Below are 21,741 nucleotides of genomic sequence, written 5' to 3'. Positions count from 1 at the left end.
AATATTAAGCATCAAGTCAGCTTATCAGAATGATTTCTGAAGGATCATGTTACACTGAATACTGGAGTAATGAAAAATGAAAATTTTGCTTCGCCATCACAGAAATTGATGATACCACACAATATTACTGGATTTTTATTATTACTATTATTATTATTATTATTATTATTATTAAAACTCATAATCTTACCCCCAAATTTTAAATGGTAGTGCATAATGTATATAATTGCCCAACTACACAGTATAACATGCCACTACAGGTATAGCAAGATTATGTACGTCATAAACGGTTTGAACGGAAGTCCTTCATCCCTTCCTGCCAATTTCCCAAAGTGATGAATTAATATTCTTGCAAAGACAGACACTTCCTCTTACTGTAATGGGAGGTAGAAAAGAATCAAGGAATACCTGTCGAAATTCCCCTCCTGTCCCACTATAAGAGCACCTGCCATCACCATACAGAGGTGCACATCATTCTGTGAAGAAAAACACTCCTTGGACCTCACCAGGTAATAATAAATGATATACAGAATATTTACTCGATCCTATATGAGAATGATATAGCACATATATTATTCCATTTATGTAGCACATATATACTCATGTTTGGCGGTTTTGTTTTTTTGTCCTAGGCTGAACTGTCAGAATCAGAATGAAGGACTTGTTCATCATATATAGCATGTTTGTATGCACCATGCTGTGTGGTCTATGGGACACAGCCCAGGGTCGGGAGCTTCACCTGGGCAGCTGTAAAGTGAACATTCACACGCATGAACTCAGGCACCACTTCCAGCACATCCGGCAAAGCATGGTGAGCACGTTTACAGTCTAGCCTTATTCATGTATTAGTCACAGCATTTCCTTCTGTTATAATAGCTGGTGGTGGTTTGACATATGCTTAACTTGCATAAATGTGCCAAGTCCATTTCGCTCCATAACAATGACATCATTGGTGATGTCAATGGATTTTCTTGACAGGCCTGACATGTCAACCAACAGGTTATTCATTTATTTTAAGTTCTTCCACTCTGCATGCCTAAATCAAAAGAAAAACAATGGCCTTTTTGCATGACAAAGCAAAAAAAAAAAGAGCGAAAGGAATACTTCAGTTAACCCCTGGAAACTCCTGCCAGTGTCTTCTTTGTCAGGCTGACGAATCATATCCCTTGCAAAAACAGAGCAGAAAATTCCCATAAACATTGCCATTTTTAAGGTGGCCTCATTTTATTGCATCTGGGCTTTGAGGTTGTGTAGTGATTACAAAAGTTCTGCAATCGGATAATATCTTGTGTTTTGACAGATTTCAGGAGATGACCACAAGGGAATCAGATTACTTAGAAAAGACGTGATGAACAGTATGCAGGTAACATTTTTTTCGATTCTCTTTTTTGTAGGGCCTGTAGCGTCATCATTTTTGAAGAATTAAGTGATCAATTAAAATGTACCACATAATACTGTCAGAAAAACTGTGATTTATGTGTCTTCCCTATTATTAGGCTACAGAAAGCTGCTGTTTCCTCAGGCAGCTCCTTCACTTCTACCTGGATAAGGTCTTTATCAACTACAGCAGCAGTCATCCTTTACATCGCAGAACCACCAGTGTACTGGCCAACTCCTTCTTCAGTATCACCAAGGACCTGCGAGTGTGTGTATGTAACGCTACTAGTTAAAGAAGCTTTTTCAAACTGTTGCAACCATAAGACAGGTGGGAAAAGAAATCGGAAAGTCCCGCACACTGTTGTAACTTGCGAATCTTTTTACAAAGGTCAAGGTCAAAGGCAATTGAATGGCATCAGAAATCCCTGCAGAAGAAATTTGACCAAAAATTTAGTATGCTACAATATTTGGGACTTTTCCATTTTACCAACTATGACCTACAAACCTGTCTGTGAAAGAATGGACGTGCAAGCTGTGATTATCTACGTATGAATAGTCAGCTGTAAATGAAATCAAGCTCTGTGTATTTTAGAATATTATTGGAGGATTAGGGGCAGGTGGGAGCAACAGCAACAGGGATAGAGAGATGTTTCTGGAAAGATTTGAGAAGACTAATCTAATCATGTCACTTTGTTTCTATCCAAAAGCATGCTAATGCACACTGTGAGTGCAGTGAAGATGCCAAACAAAAACTGGCAGGAATTCAAACCATGTATGACAAGGTAAGAGACGTAATTTACTGACAGGACAACTAATAACTAGACTTGCCACCACAGATATTTTTTTAATCTTTTGTTTGATCTGAAAATACTACAAGAGGCTCAGTTTAACACATTTCAAAATATTTAAATAAATTCCCCCAAATTCTACTGACTTTTCCTTCAAAATCGGAACATAAAGTGAAAGAAAACATAACTTTCCTTTGTCTTTCAGCTTGATCTGGCAGCAGGAGCAGTCAAGGCCATCGGAGAGCTGGATACACTACTTGAATGGATAGAAAGTTTCCAACACCATTGAAAATACACCAGGACCAAACTTATGTAAAGCTAGATATTTATTATATTTCTAAAACAGGGAGATTTGTATAGATTCAAGAACAAGGAATCCTTACTACTTGACTCTAAAAACAGTTTTAAAAAGATTCGTTTTGCAGTGTGTGAGAATAATTTATTTATAATTAACTACATTTTGGATCAAATTTTTAAGCATATTTGCATGATATATAAATGTCATGCTGCAAAGTAGACCTTTGCGGTCAGTTTGTGATCTGTGATTTTCTTTGTATTGTTGTCTTTTATAAAAAAAAAAAAATATGTAATTTATAAAATAAAGATATATTTAAGCTGTTATGAATTTCCCTTTTTTTATCACAAAATCATTTAAGGTTCATTAAAACACATTATAGGAAAGGATACATGTATCATATTTGGAGTTTGACCTTATAAGAGTAAACATAAGTAACCATATTTGTCATGTTTATACTAAACTGAAACAACCCAGATGTTAAGAGCTGACACATGCTGTTTCAGCGAGTCATCACTGTGTTTTCTGACAGACCTTTTTATCAGGTGGCTACAAAAAACACAAACCGCATTTATCACTGACTTTCCAATTAGTAACAGGTTCACTGCTATTCATATCAAACAAGAAGATACTGAGGCACAAATTCGTCATACCACGTCAAATTCGGACTTAATTTTTGACAGTGCAAAGAAAAAAAAGGAAAGAAAAAAGAAATGATGCAACATTTCTGTTAAATGTTGCTGTACAGCTGAATTCGGAATACCATTCGACAATACTAAGAAACAGCAGAAGAATATAGTAGAATATTCATCCCATGCATTCATTTTACAAACCACTTATCCTCTGTAGGGTCATGGAAAAGCTGGATGTAGCGACTCGTAATGTAATAACTGCACATAATGTACAAACGGCACATAATGTAATAAGTATTACATTATTATTGTAATAACGTATTCATTATATAATCATTTTCTCAAAATGTAATAAAATAAAGAGATCATAATGTAATAACAATTATTACATAATAAGAAAAGTATTACATTATAAACTGACCAAAAATGTTGTAATATTGTCATAATCATATTATTATACTTATGATAAAGTATAAGCAGCCCAGTATAAGGGACAGTCAAAATATTTGTACTGTTATTTAGCCTGTGTATAGGATAGATAGATAGATAGATAGATAGATAGATAGATAGATAGATAGATAGATAGATAGATAGATAATTATAATGTTAAAATTTTTATTACATTTAAAAATGATTCTTACATTATGAGGTCAGATTTTATTATGTTTTGAGAAAATTACTACATTGTGAACATTTTATTACAATAATAATGTAATACTTATTACACTATATGCAGTTTTTACATTATGTGCTGTTATTACATTATGAGTTGCTACTGGTGCCTAAGTAAGAATAGTATGCTCTTCCCAATTCAGGCCAGCACCTTACATGTTTCAACCAGCAACCTTCCTGACCTCTAGTGGCCAGTAGTGGTGGTAAACAATAAGCAGTGTTTTCCTGGTGGGATATCATATCTGGTGTAATACTAAAGCTTTACATGAGAGGTTGAATGTAAAGCCACTTCAATACTGCGTTTCTATATTTACAAAGCAGGCAAACTGCTTAAGAGTGGAACATTCCACCTAATTGTGAAGTGATCAACAGGGCCGTGCACAGACCTTTTGAGGGGCATGTGCTGAAACTGAAAAAGGGCACCCCCCTCCCTTTTTTTATATCAAGATTATTTAGTAAGCCTGCATAACAGGAAGAAATGGTCACATCTTCATGACAAATTCATTAACACAAAATAATAGTCTCAAAAGCTTTAGATTTATTCACGATTAATAACAACCATAATAATAATAGTAGATAATTAGATAATATAGATAAACAGGGTTTTAAGGGCTTCTTTAAACCTAATTACAACAGCTCTTGTGTACTCCCTCTTTTTTTAAATTGCATTTATAGCGAAAAAAATACTTGACTCATACATAAACATGTTAAACAAATAATACAAATTAGCTTATAACACCAAACAGAAACCAAAATCTTTTTTTATTGAACTTTATGCACTTTTTTATGAACTTTGCAAAGAAAAAAAAAATTAAGTGTATCAGCAATCATAAATCAAAGAAGAAATTTCTTAGAAATATATTTTATAAATGTTATCTAGGTGACGAGGATCACTCGTCGCTTTGTGTAAGTTCCAGTACGAAACAGCGCGGGGGCGCACCTGTTATGATTTTCCGATGGTAAAAACAAATTATATGTTGTTGTATTACTTATCAATATATAGTTTTTGACCAGCGAATGTTTGCAAATGTGAATTTTTTTTTGTCCGTTATTGAAACGGCGACGGTGCCTGCCGCTGCCGGCATCACATTACACTTTAATCTACAGGTTACAAACTAGTTTTTGTAGCTATAAAGACGGAGCGCTCGGTTTTTCCTGTGGTAAAATGCATTTGGCCAAAATCGCATTTTATAAAAGATTAAATGCTACTGTATGCACAGGCCATTTAAGTGTTGGCTATGTATTGGCTATGACTAGATGGCAAATGCTAGCCCCCTCTCTCAGGCGACACCCCACATGTCTCAGTCAGTCAGTCAGACATCAAATAAATAAAATATGAGCCTTTATAGACATAGTGTTTAGTAGTACTTATTCAAACAACAAGATATTTATTTACCCTTCGCAAAACTTTGTTCAGCTCAGCTGTTGTCTACAGTGCGGCTGATGTGGAACTTCAGTTGATTCAATGAATATAGAGGGGGCGGAGTTATCAGCTTACTGACAGCTTGAGGATCGAATAAGATTTACACAAGCTCGTTTTAAGAACTTTCATTTGCTAAATATTTTTAAAACAGACAGACAGATGTAAAGGGTGACCAATAGCATTGATAAAAAAATTTTAAAAAACACCACCAAAAAAAGGGCACTTCGGAGTGTAAGGGCAAAAAGGGCATGTGCTCTGCACAGGTTGAGCCCTACCTGTGCACGTGCCTGGTGATCAATCATAAGTTTAAAAAAAAAAAATATATATATATATATATATATATATATATATATATATATATATATATATATATATATATATATATATACTTTAAAAAAGTGCAGTTTGTAACGTGTAGGTGTGCTAAGTAAATGCTTGACAAAGGAGACAACAAATAAGGCTTTCAATATTACACAGGAAAAAGGGCACATCCAAACACAAACCCAAATAGTGGTTGCAAACATTAAAGAGCCACACAGATACACCTGTATTACAGTGTATGATGTAGCTGTCCATCAGTGTAAACAATGTGCAAAGTAATTAAACCAAAAAGCACACGATTTATAAAGTTATTGGCTTCTAAAGTAAGGAGTTGACTCTGAATCGCTGAAACGAGTCGTTATAGATTTCAAATCTTTTGCCCATCTCTATGTACGTCACTAGGAGCACTTTGCATAATAATCTCCAACTACCGTCTTGGAAGAAACGGAACTCTGACCTGCCCCACCCCCCCACACAGACGCTCTGGTTGGTGTGATAGCATCATGTCCAGGAGACAGTGTGTTTTTAATTGTAAAGGCAAGTTTGTTTTACTTTCACTGCCAAAGAATGAAGATCAGAAGAACCAATGGCTAAAATTCATTTTTACCACCATACAAGAGCAGTACAAAGAAATCCCTTTTGTCGTGTTCACAACATTTCACTGATGACTGCTTTTCTAATCTCGGTGAGTACACGGCGGGATTTTCAAAATGTTTGGCCATAAAACAGGGTTCATTACCAACTTTATTTAGACCAACGAGCATCTCCGAATCACAACGCGAAGTATGATTATGAAGTTATGTGTCTGTTTTCTCCCGAGCGTCTTATCAGTAAAGTTATGTGTGCTGTCTGCAGCCTGTCTGCGCTGATCGTCATGTACAAACACGTCATTAAAATGAAGTGTAACTCCGTGAATACTCAACGAAGAGACATGAGAGAGATATCTATAGAAAGCTTGACGAAAACAGATATTCTGTGATAAAGTAATCCATATGAAAACAACGCGATGTCTGTTCTTCATGTCTCCCTTCGTTATATCTAATGTGACCACACCCCCACGTTGAACGCACTATTCAGATTCAAACTGAAGCGTGTGGCTTGAATACACCCACACAGAAGAAAAAGCAGCGAGACTGTTCAAGTTTTTTATTTTACTGTTTGCTTCGCGGTGAGAGGAATAAGACATAATTCACCCCAAACAGATGCTAACGCATAGTTTACCGTGAAGGTGTGTGCGGAACAACCAATCAAAACTGACTATGTTAGTTGACCAATCAGAACACAGTATGCTACCGAAAGGTGGGGTTTAAGGAAACTGAATCTTTTGAACAGCTTCGCGCGAACCGAAGCTGTTCCTCAACTCTGAGAATTGAGGTTATTTTAAAATGATATTTTGACAAAATGACAATGTTTTTTAACCTTGGATGGATTTAAACCTATTGTACAGGACTTATAAACAGTGATAGGAAGCTTAGAATTTTCATCTTACTGGCTCTTTAATAGCGGACAAAACAGAACTGAACAGACAGGGTTTTTAAACACAAGGAAAGAAATGAGAGGAATGGAAACAGGTGGGGATTAATCAATTAACAAAACAAGGAACTGAACATGGCCAAATAGTGAAACACAAAGGGACAGAAGTCCACGACTGTGACACAGATACTTCTTAAAATACAAATGCTGAATAAATGTAAAATTTGAATTAATCTACCACGGTTAATCCAATCTAACAGGAAGTGGCACTAAAGTATGTAGACTTCTTTGTGACCTTCATATATGAAATCCAATTGTTGTTGTTGCTATACAGTAACCCTCTATGCTGTGCTATAATTTTATATATTTGCCATTCATGAACCAACCTTGAAAATAAATAGATGTTGACACTGTAATCTCATATGCTATCTTAAATTGATACATTGTCATGCCAAATTAAACGATCTAAAATTCCAAGATAAAAACCAAGATAATTTACTTTGCTTTGTAGGAGAGGGGGCATCTTAATCATTGTCATGGAGACATCGTCATGGAAACATTTATACATGCACAACGTTCAAATATTTAAAAGCTTTCCAGTGACAGTGAAACAGATTAATTATTCCACTCTAAATCGTTGATGACGGTACTAGAAATGTGCACTAAATAGCTGACAAGGCTTGAATTTCCTGAATAGCTTTCATAACACCTTTTTTTTATAAAAAAAAAGTAAAAGAAAGAAAGAAAGAAAGAAAGAAGAAAAAAAGAACTTTAGTGAATTCACTGAAACCAGCTCAGCATAACAGGAAATTTCCTGTGTTTTAGATCTTGCTGATCAATTGACACATAAAATTATACCAAAATGATAACAGCAAGCGAAGCATCCTACACTGCAAAAACTTTTTTTAAGCAGTAGCCTACTTCATCCAATGAATAATTTGTCTTTCAATTTAATTTACAATGATTTGTTTTATTTTCAAGTAATATATATATATATATTTTTCAAAACATTGATAAATATAAATGTTTTTCATTAAGAGATCAACTAAGACATATTTTGACGAATGTAAAATATCAGGTTAGATTAACTCTTATTATTTAGATTATATCATGACCACGCCTCCTCACACTGCTGCTGGTGAAAATTGTTGTTTGTCTAAACGACAGGACATTTCTCATCCGTTAACTGCAGTGGACAAAACCGCTCTTGAAACCCGAGATGAGATGAGACTGAGATGAGATTATTGAAGTATAATGCTGATGACGTGTTTTATAGTGTCACTGCAGTGTTGTGAACGCATTTACAACAGACCCGGAAGAAAAGACAATGCTGAATAAAGTCTTGATTTTTTTTATTTTTGCTTCAACAAATTCTAACTGACCCTCTGATGTCACATGGACTACTTTGATGATGTTTTTCTTACCTTTCTGGACATGGACAGTATACTGTACACACAGTTTCAATGGAGGGACTGAGAGCTCTCGGACTAAATCTAAAATATCTTAAACTGTGTTCCAAGTTCCAAAGTCTTAAGGGTTTGGAATGAAATGAAGGTGAGTCATTAATTACATAATTTTTGGGTGAACTAACCCTTTAAATATCCTGATTTGACCAAGGCCTAGTCCTGGCTTAAACTAAGCCCTGTCGGTGAAACCCTGTCTCTGTGTTCAAACATGGTAGTTATAGAAATGAAACAATGTCATTGTTCACATCAGGCATGTACATTTATTTAAATTACTTTATGCACTAAAATGTACACTTATGCCTCTTCACAGCAAAGCTCCAGATCAGCTGTAAGTCATGTGGGTTAACTGAGACCTGTTCTGAGGAGGACCGCTTTATTGACAGGTAGCCTTAGGGTTCTCACAGGTCCTTGAAATCCCTGAAAGTTTGTGAAACTGAAAAAAAAAAAAAAAATTCAAGGCCCTGGAAAGTTTTTGAAAATAAGACACAGACACAGGTACATAGACACAGACACAGACATAGACACAGGTTCTTGAAAGTTGTTGAATTTATTTTGTGCAAGAAGTTTTCTAGAAAAAAAAAATAAAAAATCTGATTCTTCCCTTTGGTCTCCTAATGTGTTATTTCGCCAACACTTCGTGGCCTATGTTTATGCTTACTTGATTTACGTTAGTTACGTGCATTTGCGCATTATGTTAAGTGTTTATCATAAGGTAAGGTACTTTGTGTTGTACATTGCCATTCTCTGGGATATTCCTAAACCTGGATCTCATTAATATTGAAGAACAAATTCAAGCACCAAAAGCAGCCCACACACTCCAAGTGACACACTATATGGTACAGAAGAAATATTTTGAGCGTCCCTTTTTCTGTCCCTTATTTTCCTATTAAGATTCACAGTTGTCATATGATGCAAATTCAAGTTTTCCTTTCTCTTTGGGGTGTTACAGGCTGTTTGCGAATAGATACAATTCCTAAAGTTGCAAAGACTAAAGTCTCAAACCCAATGAGATATTCTTTATAAAAGTTAAGACTCATCCACACCCTCCTAAAACATGTTGTTTAAACATGCCCACACGTCAACGTCACTGTGTGGGAATATTTGCATAATGTTGCCAAAATGTTCACGCAAAGAAAGAAGGCATAACTTCTCCTCTCACCGTAGTCTTGTTGTTGTAGCCACCGCCATGTGTATAGATGCTGTGTGTTTCGTTGTGAAAGCAAAACTACTTTGTTTGGCCTTGCGAAAGAGCATGATATCCGCGTTTACCTGGCGTGATATGCAACATGTAAAAAAAAAAATATAATCAGTAATTATGTCCCCACTGGATGCAACAAATGCCTCGTTTGTAATGGGTTTTATTGGTTTTGTCATTACGGTATGTTGTGGGGTGTAACATTTCCTTAACACCCTTGAGGTATTTGGCCAATCACAATGAACTGGATAGCTAGCCAATCAGAGCACACCTCACTTTTCAGACCAATGAGCTTTGTAAAAATGTATGCATTTCTGAAAGTTGGGCCATAGAGGTGCAAAAAAAATTTACATTATATTGAAAATAATGTGTTTTTTAACCCTAAACCACATAAACACATTTCATTACACCAAATACACAACATAATGTTAATTTTTTAAAAGGTGAGTTAGCACCTAAAAATTCAGTACTGCCAATATTGTGGACTAAAACCTTATAGTTTTGATGCCGTTTGTTGTTATTCTGAAATAAACTGTTTTATGTTAGTTTGTTAAACTAGTTTTTTCATGTTTTATGGGGATTATGGGATGTTTTATGTTTTCACATAAAAAGTCATGTTTTTATTTTATTTTATTTTTTTATTAACATTTGGAATTAAATTAAAATAAAACAGATAATTGCATGAATGTTCCTTTATATATTTATTTTTTTTTTCTTAATTTTCTATTTTAACAAATTGGAAAAATGAAACAATTGACAGATTTAACCTGAAAATTACGCTGATTTTTTTTTCATTCATCCAATAATTAAAAAAAAAAAGCCAATGAAAAATAAGTAATTTGCCCTAAACAATATTTTCTATGTCTATGAAAACTTTTTTATAAACCTTGGCTCAAATAATATTTGTCTAATTCTTATTTTCATGTCTATGAAAATTACAAAAATAAATTTCTTATGAGAATTTTTGTTTTGATTAAATCTATATATATATTTTGTTGTTGTTGTTGTTTGGATCAAAAATAGAATTTAAATTGTAATGTGAAACATTACCCAATTTTTTTTTACTGGATGAATAAAAAAAATTTCAGTGTAAGCAAACATTATTATTAAGAATACTGCCAGGGTACCCAAAACACATACACAAAAAAAATGCAACAAGGTTTAAAATTTCTACAGTTTCAAAACATCTGTTTTGCATGGTCAAAACTAAATGTACAGTACAGTAGGTCACTCTTAACCAAATGGGAAAGAACCTACTCAGCACACTCAGCACACAATATACTTCCTCTAAAACTTCCCAGGACTATGAGCAAAAGTGCGTGTTAAGCACCTGAGGTAGTTCACGACAGCTTTGCAGCACTGAACCTAATTGAGCTTTCAAACCCACAATAGTACCCGCACTCTTCTATTTTGTCAATGAGACTTGTGTCATGCTTCTTGACACAACATGCCATCACTTTATTCCAGAATCCATGGCACATGTCCCTGATGCCTGATTATACCACTTCCTCAAATCAAACTCTTTATGGGTCACGAAAAAGACTTTTTGTTCAATTAAACTATTGGTCATAAACTCAAAGTCAGCTGTTGAGTCATTTGCTGTTTTACACATTCATTTATACATATTTACATATTAAAATGTACAGGGTGCAAAACTGTGCTGTTGAAGACCAAATGTGATGTTCTTTGTTTTTTTCAAGGTCTATTTTAGCAGTTTCAGATTTTACTTTAGACTTCATTAAAATGAATCAATATGCAAAACTATTGAGAGTTTAGTTTATTAAATGCTTCAGTTTGCTGCTATAAGCAGCCAATAACTGACTTAACAAAACAGTTTGTGGTTGAACAAACCATATTTATCCTCACTGGTATTGTATTTAACATAGTCTAGGTCATATACAGTATTATCTCCCTGCTCATTACCATTGTGAAGCAACAGATGAATTTGTGCCAAAATATCGGAGTTTGAGTGGACACACAGTTGCTTACATCAAAAACAGAGGTAATTAATTTTCTTCCTTTTAAAAGGCATATAAACCTATTTATCTTGCCATGCCAACTATGTGGCAATACACTACTGTTCAAAAGTTCAAAGAGATGATTCATTAAAACTCATTTAAAGTGACAGAAAATACATTTCTAATGTTACAAAAGATTTTTATTTCAAGTAAATGCCATTCTTTTGGATTGTTTGCAACAGTTTCATAAACACTAAATCTTCATGTCAGAATGTTTTCTTTCAATGGAAACTAAAAACTGGAGTGACGGCTGCTGAAAATTCAGCTGCCAACACATGAATGCATTACAATTTATTTTAAAATGGAAAACAATTATTATTTCATTTTGTAATAATATTTCTCAACAATATTTATATATTATAGATTATAGATCAAGTAAATACAGGCATGTTGAGCATAAGAGTCTTCTTTTCCAAAACATTTTACAAATCTTGCGACTCTTGCGACTTAGATTTCATGATGATGGCCCTTGAAAACAAATTATGCAAACTGTGTTCCAGCAAAAGGAAGGGCGAAGTTTTTATGCAGCATGACATCCATAAGTATGCTTCAGCAGATGCATTCTGTTTTGTTTTGGAACACAACCTCAGTCATATGGGTACCTGTGGCCGCAAAGGCACGAGCCATAACAGCTTCATCGTACATGCTTCATATGCGTCACTACAGAACGCCAATGAGCGTTGGCTTTGACGCCTTAAACAGTTCAACTAAAGAAAAAAATTGTGAAACTGAAACTCCTGCAGAATGAAATGTTGAGCGATTTCCTTTAAAGACAGTTTAGTGAAGCAAAAGGGGCTGGAGGCGACCCTTGTGAACAAGAAGCAACTTTACACAAAGGTGTACTTGCAACAATTCATATCGGTTTTCAAAGATCTAATAAAATTTGGTCTAAAGTAGATATCTTTAGTATTAAAATCACCAGAAACAAAAATGATTAATGCGTTCATGGTACAAGATAACTGATTAATAAGGGAGTATGTAATCAATTCATCAAAAAAATCTTATGATCAATAAAATAATTTGGATAAATATAAAACTGACAGCTTTCCTAACTTCCCAATATTACAAGGTGGTCAATGAGTCAATGTGGTTTATCATGACTTTAGCTGAGTGTTTAGCCGAAACCGCCTATATTGCTTAACAGAAACTATTATATAACAGAAACTCTCTTAGCCATGCAATGTGGGACTTTACATCAAATAGGAATGCTGCATGTAAAATATATACAGAAGTTAAAGTAAAGGTTCAATATTATTCTACTTATACATTAAAAACCTGCAATCTATAAAACAATTCAGTTAATCTGAAATACTGCATATTGAAAATAGTTGTAACATTTAATTCAAGGCTATAGATATTATACTAGAAAAACCTTTTAAACTAACGAGCTGACATACGTTAAACAGTTTCATATGTTGATGCAGAGCAGTTTCATATTTAATGTCTCAGAACATGAATCTATCCGTATGCAAATGAATCTCAGAACACGAATCTATCAATATGCAAATACTTTTAACTGTCAAAAAAAAAAAAAAACCCCGTGTGAATAATATATGTTTTCGATATGGGGTGTTTCAGTATGTTTACCTTATAAATCCCTTTTTTAAGCTTTCCCCTCAAAGCTCCTTACTGCTGCCCCCCAATGCATCACCAGTTCAAACCTCAGCATCTGTATTTAGCTGGATTTAAAAAAGCTAATTTAGCTTAAACATAAACCTGTTACAGACAATAATCAAAACAGGCCAGCTGCATGCTGATCATCTGAAGAAGTCATAATATGCTTTCTCAGAGCTTCTGTGATATTCTAGATACAGGACTGGTACAGGAATGAATCACCAATGGGCAAAATTTATATTGGTAAGTAGTTAGCTAACTTGCAATACTCCATTATTAGTCGAAACACACACAAGATCAATAATGATAGAAGCAAGATGATCAAATCTCTCTCGGTTTCAGGCTTTCCGCAGGATGAATGTTTTGCTGCTCAAATGCATTCAGGCAGAAGATTGTAAATTCCTTTATGTTTTTATCCAAAGGCCCTCCATTACGTTCGCTGTCAGTAATCTGTGCCTGTCTGTGCGTCTCTTGTAGATCTTACCTCTGGAGAGAAACAAAACCACCAATTTTGCATCATGGGTTGGGCTTACCCCCCGCTAATGCATGATTTGAGATACAACCAGAAATGCAAAAAAATTGCGTAATAGTAAGTCATGGAACAGGTCAGCTCATTTATGTTTATTTTTATCAGTTAATGACATCTAATGAAATTCCATCGCGCTGTAGTATTGTAAAAAGAAGCAGCTTTCCATATCTGTCTGATAGTTTATAAATGAAAGATTAATGAAATCCCCTGTCTGAGATGTATAGTGGCATGTTAAAAAAAAACAATCCACAAAAAGCTACAGAGACTGATAATCGGCCTTGAGATTTCATATAATTGGGTTAAATAAAATGCTAGCTTTGGTTGATTTTCAAGCCATTGTATGCCACTTCACAATGGGAAATCATTCGCTAAATGTAGTTTCGTTGATTATGAAACATGTAGTTTCACTGATTGTGAGTGTTTGTGACATTTTCAATGTGATATAACCAGTCTGTGGTGAACTGTAGAAGAAGCAGAAGCAAAAAAAGTGTGTCGTTTTTTGGTGACATTACAAAAGTCTATGTGCTTTTAGTGACACTTAATTTCTTGAGATCATCTTCAAGAAAGAAGAAGCTTGGCGTAAATATAGGTATTCTTGGCCTAAATATATATATATATATATATATATATATATATATATATATATATATATATATATATATATATATATATATATATATATATAAATGGCTGTATAGAGTTTACTGGTCAAGTATTTGCTTAGTCAGCTTGATTTCAGTTGAAAACAATATTTCAACAAACATATTTACACTCTGTCTCTTCCAGACATAGATGTGTTCACAGTTGGTGTTTACAAACCATGTACATCACATTTAAAAAGTTGAACTGAATTAAAAGGCAAAATAGAGTACAGAGCTAGCTATTTTATAGCTGTCTTAAGTAATCATTGAGTGCTTTCTTAAATCAGTTAATCTGGGTGACTCACGCCAGCACTATGTCTAGTACAACGCTGCTCTCTCTCTTTCATCAAAACAAAAAATTGTAGTAAGAGTGACATCAGAGGACTTCAGTGTTAATATTACTTTAATTAATATTGTTGTTGCAGTGTTTGTCTTGTTTCTAGGGCAACTGTTTTGTACACTGAGATGGACTATTTTTCTCTTAATGGGAGCTTTTAAATAATATAATGGTAAAATAATAATTGCAACTCAAATCAATATTTTATTTTTCGCTGTATTTATTTATTTGAGTAGCCATGAAATAGGAATAATACTGTATCCAAGAAAATATTTAAGGCAGAATATTCCTCTACACACACACACACACGGTACACATACACACACACACATATTAACACATCGTAACATGAATGATTAAGGAAAATAATGTAAATAATAATAATAATAAATATTAAGAAAAAATATAAAGTAGGAATGGATCGATATAAGCTTTCTGGGCCAAAAAAGTGTAATTTTTACCCTTTGAGTCATTTTGACCCACAAGGAACATATTTTTATTTTATAGGAGGGGAGGGACAGATCAAGGTTCATTTTTTGTAAGTTTTAAGAGACTAAAAAATGTTGATGAATTTCAGGAGAAAGTCTGGCATGCATTATTTTAGAATCAATGGAGCCGGAGTAAATGTGAAAGGTGTCTGTGGTTTAAAATACCAAGGAGTTATTTGTCACCCAGAAACCACACTGGACCCCTTACAATCATTTCTGTATGTGTGAGTTTACACTCACCTGTGCACCATCTGCGTAAAAACAAAAAACTAAAAATGTCAGAGATGAGACGTCTATTCAGTTCACTGCTTCTGTCTGTGAAACTAACAGAAGATTCCCAGCAAAAAAACAACCAAAAAAAACTAAACAACGGAGATGGTTCAATCATGGACGATTCATTTATACATTTTTATTTACTAAGTTAATTTTTTCGTCATTATCCAAAATTCATTTGCAAAAATGAACTGCAAATTAATATATTATATTTGATCCATTTTGATAGATAGATAGATAGATAGACAGATAGATAGAGATTAAAAAAGCAGTTAAAAAATTGCTGACATTTATTTTTATTTTTTTTGCTGACTTCATCTTAAATTAACCATCCAAGTTCAATTTTCCTATAACTTCTTTATTCCAAAAACAGAAAGAAAAAAATGTTAACAGGTGATGACACAGTATCACACACAAATTGCCAGTAAGTCAACACCCCCCTCCACCCCTCCACCACAAAAAGCTAGATAGGAATTTTCTGGGGTATAAAATAACGGCACCCCAAAGCTAATCTACACATCTCCTCTACTGAGGGCTGAATATATATATATATATATATATACTTATAAGAACTAAGAAAGAGGATTAAAGAATGATTTTCACTGGAGTCATCCTTTCTGCTCTAGTCATGCTTCTGCTTACTGACAGTGCGCACTGCAGAAGAGCTGACTGCAAGTCTGACTGTTGCTCATTTGTGGAGGGCTTTCCTGTGAGACTGAAGGAGCTCCGTTCTGCATATAGAGAAATACAGAGGTTTTATGTAAGTATATTCAGGCTGATTTCAAGCTCAGATCCACTGAATGAAGTCTGAACCTTGCAAATCCCAATCTACAAGGCATTTCTGCTTTATTTCATGCTATATTGAGGTTTGAGGTTCTCTCTAATGGGTTTTTGTTTACATTTTTCTCCTCAGGAGTCCAATGATGACTTGGAACCATTATTGGACGAAAACGTTCAACAGAACATCAATGTAAGTACCAAACTCCATTCATCTACTCCCACAGTACTTTTTGCAGCAGTTGTTCAAATGTAAAATTAGCAACAGCAGAAGTAATCATACTGAAACTGAAGGTTTTGTGCAAGACGTCTGCAAACTAAAACTAAAATCTCGCCGAACGTCTTGCATCTGCATATTGCTACAGCGGTGCCAAAGTGTGGTGTGGTGTAACCGTGGGTGTCTGAAACAGCTCATAAAAGAGAAATCTCGTATATGATCCACAGAGTCCTTATGGATGTCACGTCATGAATGATATCCTGCGCTTCTACTTGGATACCATACTGCCAACAGCTGTCCAGAAGAACCAATTGCACTCCAAAACACCAATTGACTCCATTGGAAATATATTTAAGGATCTCAAGCGGGATATGGTGAAATGTGTAAGTCTGTCATTCAGTCATTATTACATATAAAATAAGTTTAAAGGATGATAAATTTGGTCTCACTGATGTGATTACTTTCACAATTAGAGTTAACTTTTTCATCCTGATGACAAACACATTTTAATCGAGCCACTCTTAAACCAGCCGAGTTACCTGTCTATCCAGGCTGGGAGAACAGCAAAACATTTGGATGTCTTTATTAGGGAACTCATTTAAATTAGGTTGCTAAATTTAGGATGTCTAATGTTAGGTCGGTGAATGTTATCATATGAAAAATGTAGTGCAGGCATCTTTAGGATGTCAAAATACTGCACATATGTAGAAAGCCTTTGTGGCTTTTTTTTTTTTGGGCAAGAGCTGTTGCAAATCAATCAAAATACCTAGTGCTTGTTGTGCAATGGTATGGTGAGGCAAAGAACATTGCAAACTACATGAAATAACATTTGTTTCTTTATATTACAGAAGAATTACTTTTCTTGCCAAAATCCCTTTGAGTTCGCCACCCTAAAGAACTCATATGAAAAGGTAAGTCTTATTCAACAGCTTAATGCTAATAAAAGTACCATGTTACACCATCAGAACTATTTTCTACTCTAACATTGTTTGAAATGATTAAATTATGTCTGTAAGTTCTTCAAAAGTTTGACAACATCTTTTTCTCTTTAGATGAAGGAAAACGGTGTTTCTAAAGCCATGGGAGAGCTTGATATGCTGTTTAAGTACATTGAGCAGTATTTGGCATCAAAGAGAGTCAAGCACTAATAGGATGTCACACTGGATTCAAGTCTGAAAAAATGAAGAATAATGTAGAAACAATGGACATGATCAAGAACATACTGTAGGATATGGCACAAATGGACTTCATCCTTTAACTTATTGCTTGCACATCACCATTCCATCACACTACTTTATGATGCATTGGAATGCCTTCCTCTTCACCTTCAGCTTCTGGATGTCACTATGGCAGTTTTAGACTGAACTAAAACCATAAAATGTTGTTTAAGTCACATTGACCGGAGTTATTTTAAAAATTAGTTGCATTTTACCAACTTAATGAAATAACTTGAAAGTGTGTAATAACTTGTGTAAATACTGATATTTATTCATGGATTTTATTTATTTTATTTTAAGAGCTCAAAAGTTAATTTATTGTTAGTGTCATATGTGTCTGATGCTTATTTAGAATTTGTTACAGAAAAGTGTCATCAATAAATTATTTCAACTGAATAATGCAACAAACATTTCCTTTTTTGGTTAATGTGGTTAATTGTCTTTCTCGTGTTGACATCAGTTCATTCTGGTCTTCGGTTTACTTCCTACCCTTTATGCTAAGTTTCGAGCAAAGAAGCTAAATCTAAATTCTAAAATGGCAAATCATTAAAATGGTGCTCCTGCGACTTATCACTTAACACTATCATTTACAGGGTGTGTCAAAGTGAGTTAGTAAGGGTAAAAACATGACTGTGCTAACCTCAAAACTGACCTAAATAGAGCAGTTACCAGCAGCTCAACAGTCAGCCCTTTACTGTAATTGCAGCGATGCATGTCTCACCCTAATGCGATTAACTATGTAACAGCTAACATAGGCCATGAAACTTTATTCCTGCAGCCGTGGTGTGAGCTACTGAGTAAGCAAAACAGTATGGGAACAAGAAGCTAGTTTCAGTTGTGACAGAACCCTAAGCAAGGCCTAGGGTGGTTAGTTGGTTGGGGAAGCTATTGAAATTGAAAGCTTTTGCAAAACAATAGAGTACTCTTATGCATCTATCGACACCAAACTATCGGGCTGTGCATGAAACTTTGCAGGGTTTCTATATGAAGGTACCTCCTAATGAAACTAGTTGCACACAGGCTTCTAAAGCACCAAAACATCAGGTCTTTTGATGTAGAACAGATTCAAGTGAGATTTAGAGATGAAAAAGCAAATAGGTTACGTTGAGTATGCAATGCTTATTTCTTAGCTATACCAAAAAAAAATATATATATATTGTTTTTATTCTGTCCATCAACTAACTGCACACATAGAGCTGTACAATTAACCAAAAAACAGTTTCTATTTCCATTTGGCCTACAATAATCAAGATAAAACTATTGTTGTTCCCCTTTCTGCCCTCTTTCCAGCAATGTACTTTCGCTCCACCATAAAAACCCAAACTAATGTGAACAGAACATAGACAAGTAAAATAAACTTTTAGCTTAAGTTGTGCGCCTAAATGGTCAAAATACAGTACATGCGAAAATGTGTCATCACGCACACTGCTGATCATTAAGTGAATGCAAACAGCTGACAATGAAACTACTTGTGTAACAGTAGATTGGATCCGTGCAGCTCTTAAAATGACAGCAGGCCAATATTCCTGCTGCTGACTGTGAGCTTAATATTTCTAATTCATGAATTAATTAACAAAAGACAAAGATAAAATTACTCACTGCACATGACTGAAGGACTTTTGTTGCTTTAATAAGAAACAAAGAAGGTTTAATTCTAATAGTGAATAAAACACTATTTTATTTTACATTCGATTATTCAATTTCTTTAGTAGACTGTGAACAAAATACTTTAGACTTGCATAATAAAAAATTAAAATAAAAAACTTAAAGCACTGAAAAAAAAAAACCTCCGGGTGTGTGTGCACTTTGGATGGGTTAAATGCACGAATTCTGAGTATGGTTCACCATACGTTGGCTGTATGTCACTTTCACTTCATCAGGCATTATTGGCACCCATATTGCTGCAGCACACGGGAAGTAATTGGGGGTTTGGTGCCTTGCTTAAGGGTCTCTTCTCAGTCGTGGTATTGAGGGTGGAAGAGAGTGCTGGTTATTCACTCCCCCCACGACAACTCCTGCCTGAGACTCGAGCCAGCAACCTTCAGGTTACAAGTCTGACTTTCTGAGGCCACGACTGCCACAAAACAAAGCCTTTTGGAATTTATGGCAAATATAACTGATGTGGCAAAAAGTGATCACTGACAATGAACAGCCAATACATAAATAGTAAAACTGAGAATACGCACTCAAGTTAGGATGTAAAATGGAAACTGGATACTGCCAGTGAGCTTAATGGGTCAGCCCCTGCACCACCTTGCACTACTGTCATTGTCAGTGGCATACAGGCAGTTGCCTAGGATGTGCAATTAAGCTAATCTTTTCTTAAGTTTTTCTTAACTCTTGCTTGTCCTCAACTGATATTTCTGAACGGTTTCCTGAAATCAGCGAAAATTGGTCAATGCAGAACTATGTGATTTTGCTTTTCATTCTGTTCAATGCTGTGCTCGTATCCGCTACATGGAAAACCAAAGCCGCCTCATTTCCGAAACAAGCTGACATCAAACCACAGTGTGATCTTAAGTTGTCGAGGATGGTCATGCCACCTTTTGCTGCCACCAATTCACGAAGGAGAGTGAGTCACAAAAGACTTCCTGTAAGCCTTGGTGTGCACAAGTCCATAGCAGTATACCCATATGTCTTTTTGACGGTTAAAACAATTGAGTTTTGAAACAGCATTACACATTTCAAATTCTTAGAACGGCTACTTTAGAGTGTTGAGCGCACTCAAATCATACTTCAAAAGTCTGTATATTCAGAGAAATGGAATGGTTTGCTACTTAACAGAAAAGCAGAAGAAAGGCAAAAAAAATTCTTAGAAAATGTGTCACTGTATTGGTCTTGACAATTTAGTGCAAGTGTTATTGGTGTATAAAATGAACACAAAGTAATTAAATCTTAACTGTTACTATGCCATGTTTTTCTTTCAAATTCTAAACTCCATTGGAAATTTCTAAATTAGCTAATTCACATAATTAAACATGAACAGATATTAAAACAGCTATAAGATTCATGTGAAAATTATCATTATGTATCCACTTAACATACTTTGAGTTGATATTCTAACTGGATTTGACTCATTCACTACATTTGTAAAATACTGACTACTGCTAAATGTGTCCATAAAGGTTAAATATGATGGTAATCACGTACATCTGAGACTTAATTTATAAGACTTCAGAAACAGTGACATACTGTTGCTTAAGATACTGTTTGGTACGCAACATTTGTTTACCAACAATGAAACTACATTTAAGACAAAATGGTTTCAAATGCACTTTACCCAGGATGATAATGATCAACACCATCACCCACATCTTAAACCATTCTACTGAAAGCTGGATTGAAAGGTGCACTATCGAGAAGATACTTTGTAAGTAAGATGTACCTGTAACTCAGCTGATAGGGTATTGTGCTAACGATAGGTTGTGGGTTTAATCGGCAAGGAATGCACGTGCTGGCATTATGTATTAACTCTAAAAGCACTGTAGGTTACTACCATTAACCATTCTTTAAATTTAGGTCATAGTCCAAGAATAATCATATTTGAGTTAAGTGCTCTGAGTTAAGTGCTGTTTCTAAAGCATGGTACTTTCTAACAGATGTCGGTTAGATCCCAACACTGGAGTAGAGAGCACTATAAATTGTTCTACACGTTGTGATGGGGTGAAGAAGCATAGGACACGAGGATCAAGGAAAGTTCCCCGAAGGGTGGATTTTATTGAGGTGGTGAAGGGAAAAATAGCCAACGTGAGAGGTTCCGGTGCTCAGTGCTCAGCCTTCTCTTCCTCCTTTGGTGCGCAGTGCTGTGTGGGTCCGTGAGGTCCATGCCCTTAGTGGGCTGGTGGTCACACGCTGCTGTCTGGAGGGGAAACATAGAGAATTGTTTGCCGAGTCTTTTGGAGACATCTCTCACCTCTGTGTTCGACGACGCTGTTTATAAAAGCCCGTTTCTGATGGGCCGCAGGTGTGACAGACTATGTCTCGGGCA

The 21,741-nt window shown here is 35.1% G+C and overlaps 3 protein-coding genes across 3 annotated transcripts in view; 2 read left to right on the top strand and 1 right to left on the bottom strand.

Annotated features, from left to right (window-relative positions):
- Nucleotides 1-21,741, bottom strand: part of LOC128022387 (fibromodulin-like) — a 57,278-nt gene that overhangs the window by 29,229 nt on the left and 6,308 nt on the right. The window lies entirely within an intron of this gene.
- Nucleotides 394-2,511, top strand: il19l (interleukin 19 like). The gene is made up of 6 exons (XM_052609889.1): nucleotides 394-509; nucleotides 633-811; nucleotides 1,301-1,363; nucleotides 1,497-1,649; nucleotides 2,085-2,159; nucleotides 2,371-2,511. The coding sequence occupies exons 2-6, from the start codon at nucleotides 653-655 to the stop codon at nucleotides 2,452-2,454; spliced, it is 534 nt and encodes a 177-aa protein (XP_052465849.1). The 5' UTR covers nucleotides 394-509; nucleotides 633-652; the 3' UTR covers nucleotides 2,455-2,511.
- Nucleotides 16,025-18,162, top strand: LOC128022388 (interleukin-10). The gene is made up of 5 exons (XM_052609888.1): nucleotides 16,025-16,302; nucleotides 16,456-16,512; nucleotides 16,764-16,919; nucleotides 17,385-17,447; nucleotides 17,589-18,162. Exons 1-5 carry the CDS (start codon nucleotides 16,135-16,137, stop codon nucleotides 17,682-17,684), a joined length of 540 nt encoding a protein of 179 aa, XP_052465848.1. The 5' UTR covers nucleotides 16,025-16,134; the 3' UTR covers nucleotides 17,685-18,162.

Source organism: Carassius gibelio, chromosome A11 (assembly GCF_023724105.1).
Source record: "Carassius gibelio isolate Cgi1373 ecotype wild population from Czech Republic chromosome A11, carGib1.2-hapl.c, whole genome shotgun sequence".
Lineage (NCBI taxonomy): Eukaryota > Metazoa > Chordata > Actinopteri > Cypriniformes > Cyprinidae > Carassius > Carassius gibelio.
The sequence above is the reverse complement of the archived record's forward strand: the minus strand, read 5'-3'. Positions and strand labels throughout refer to the sequence as shown.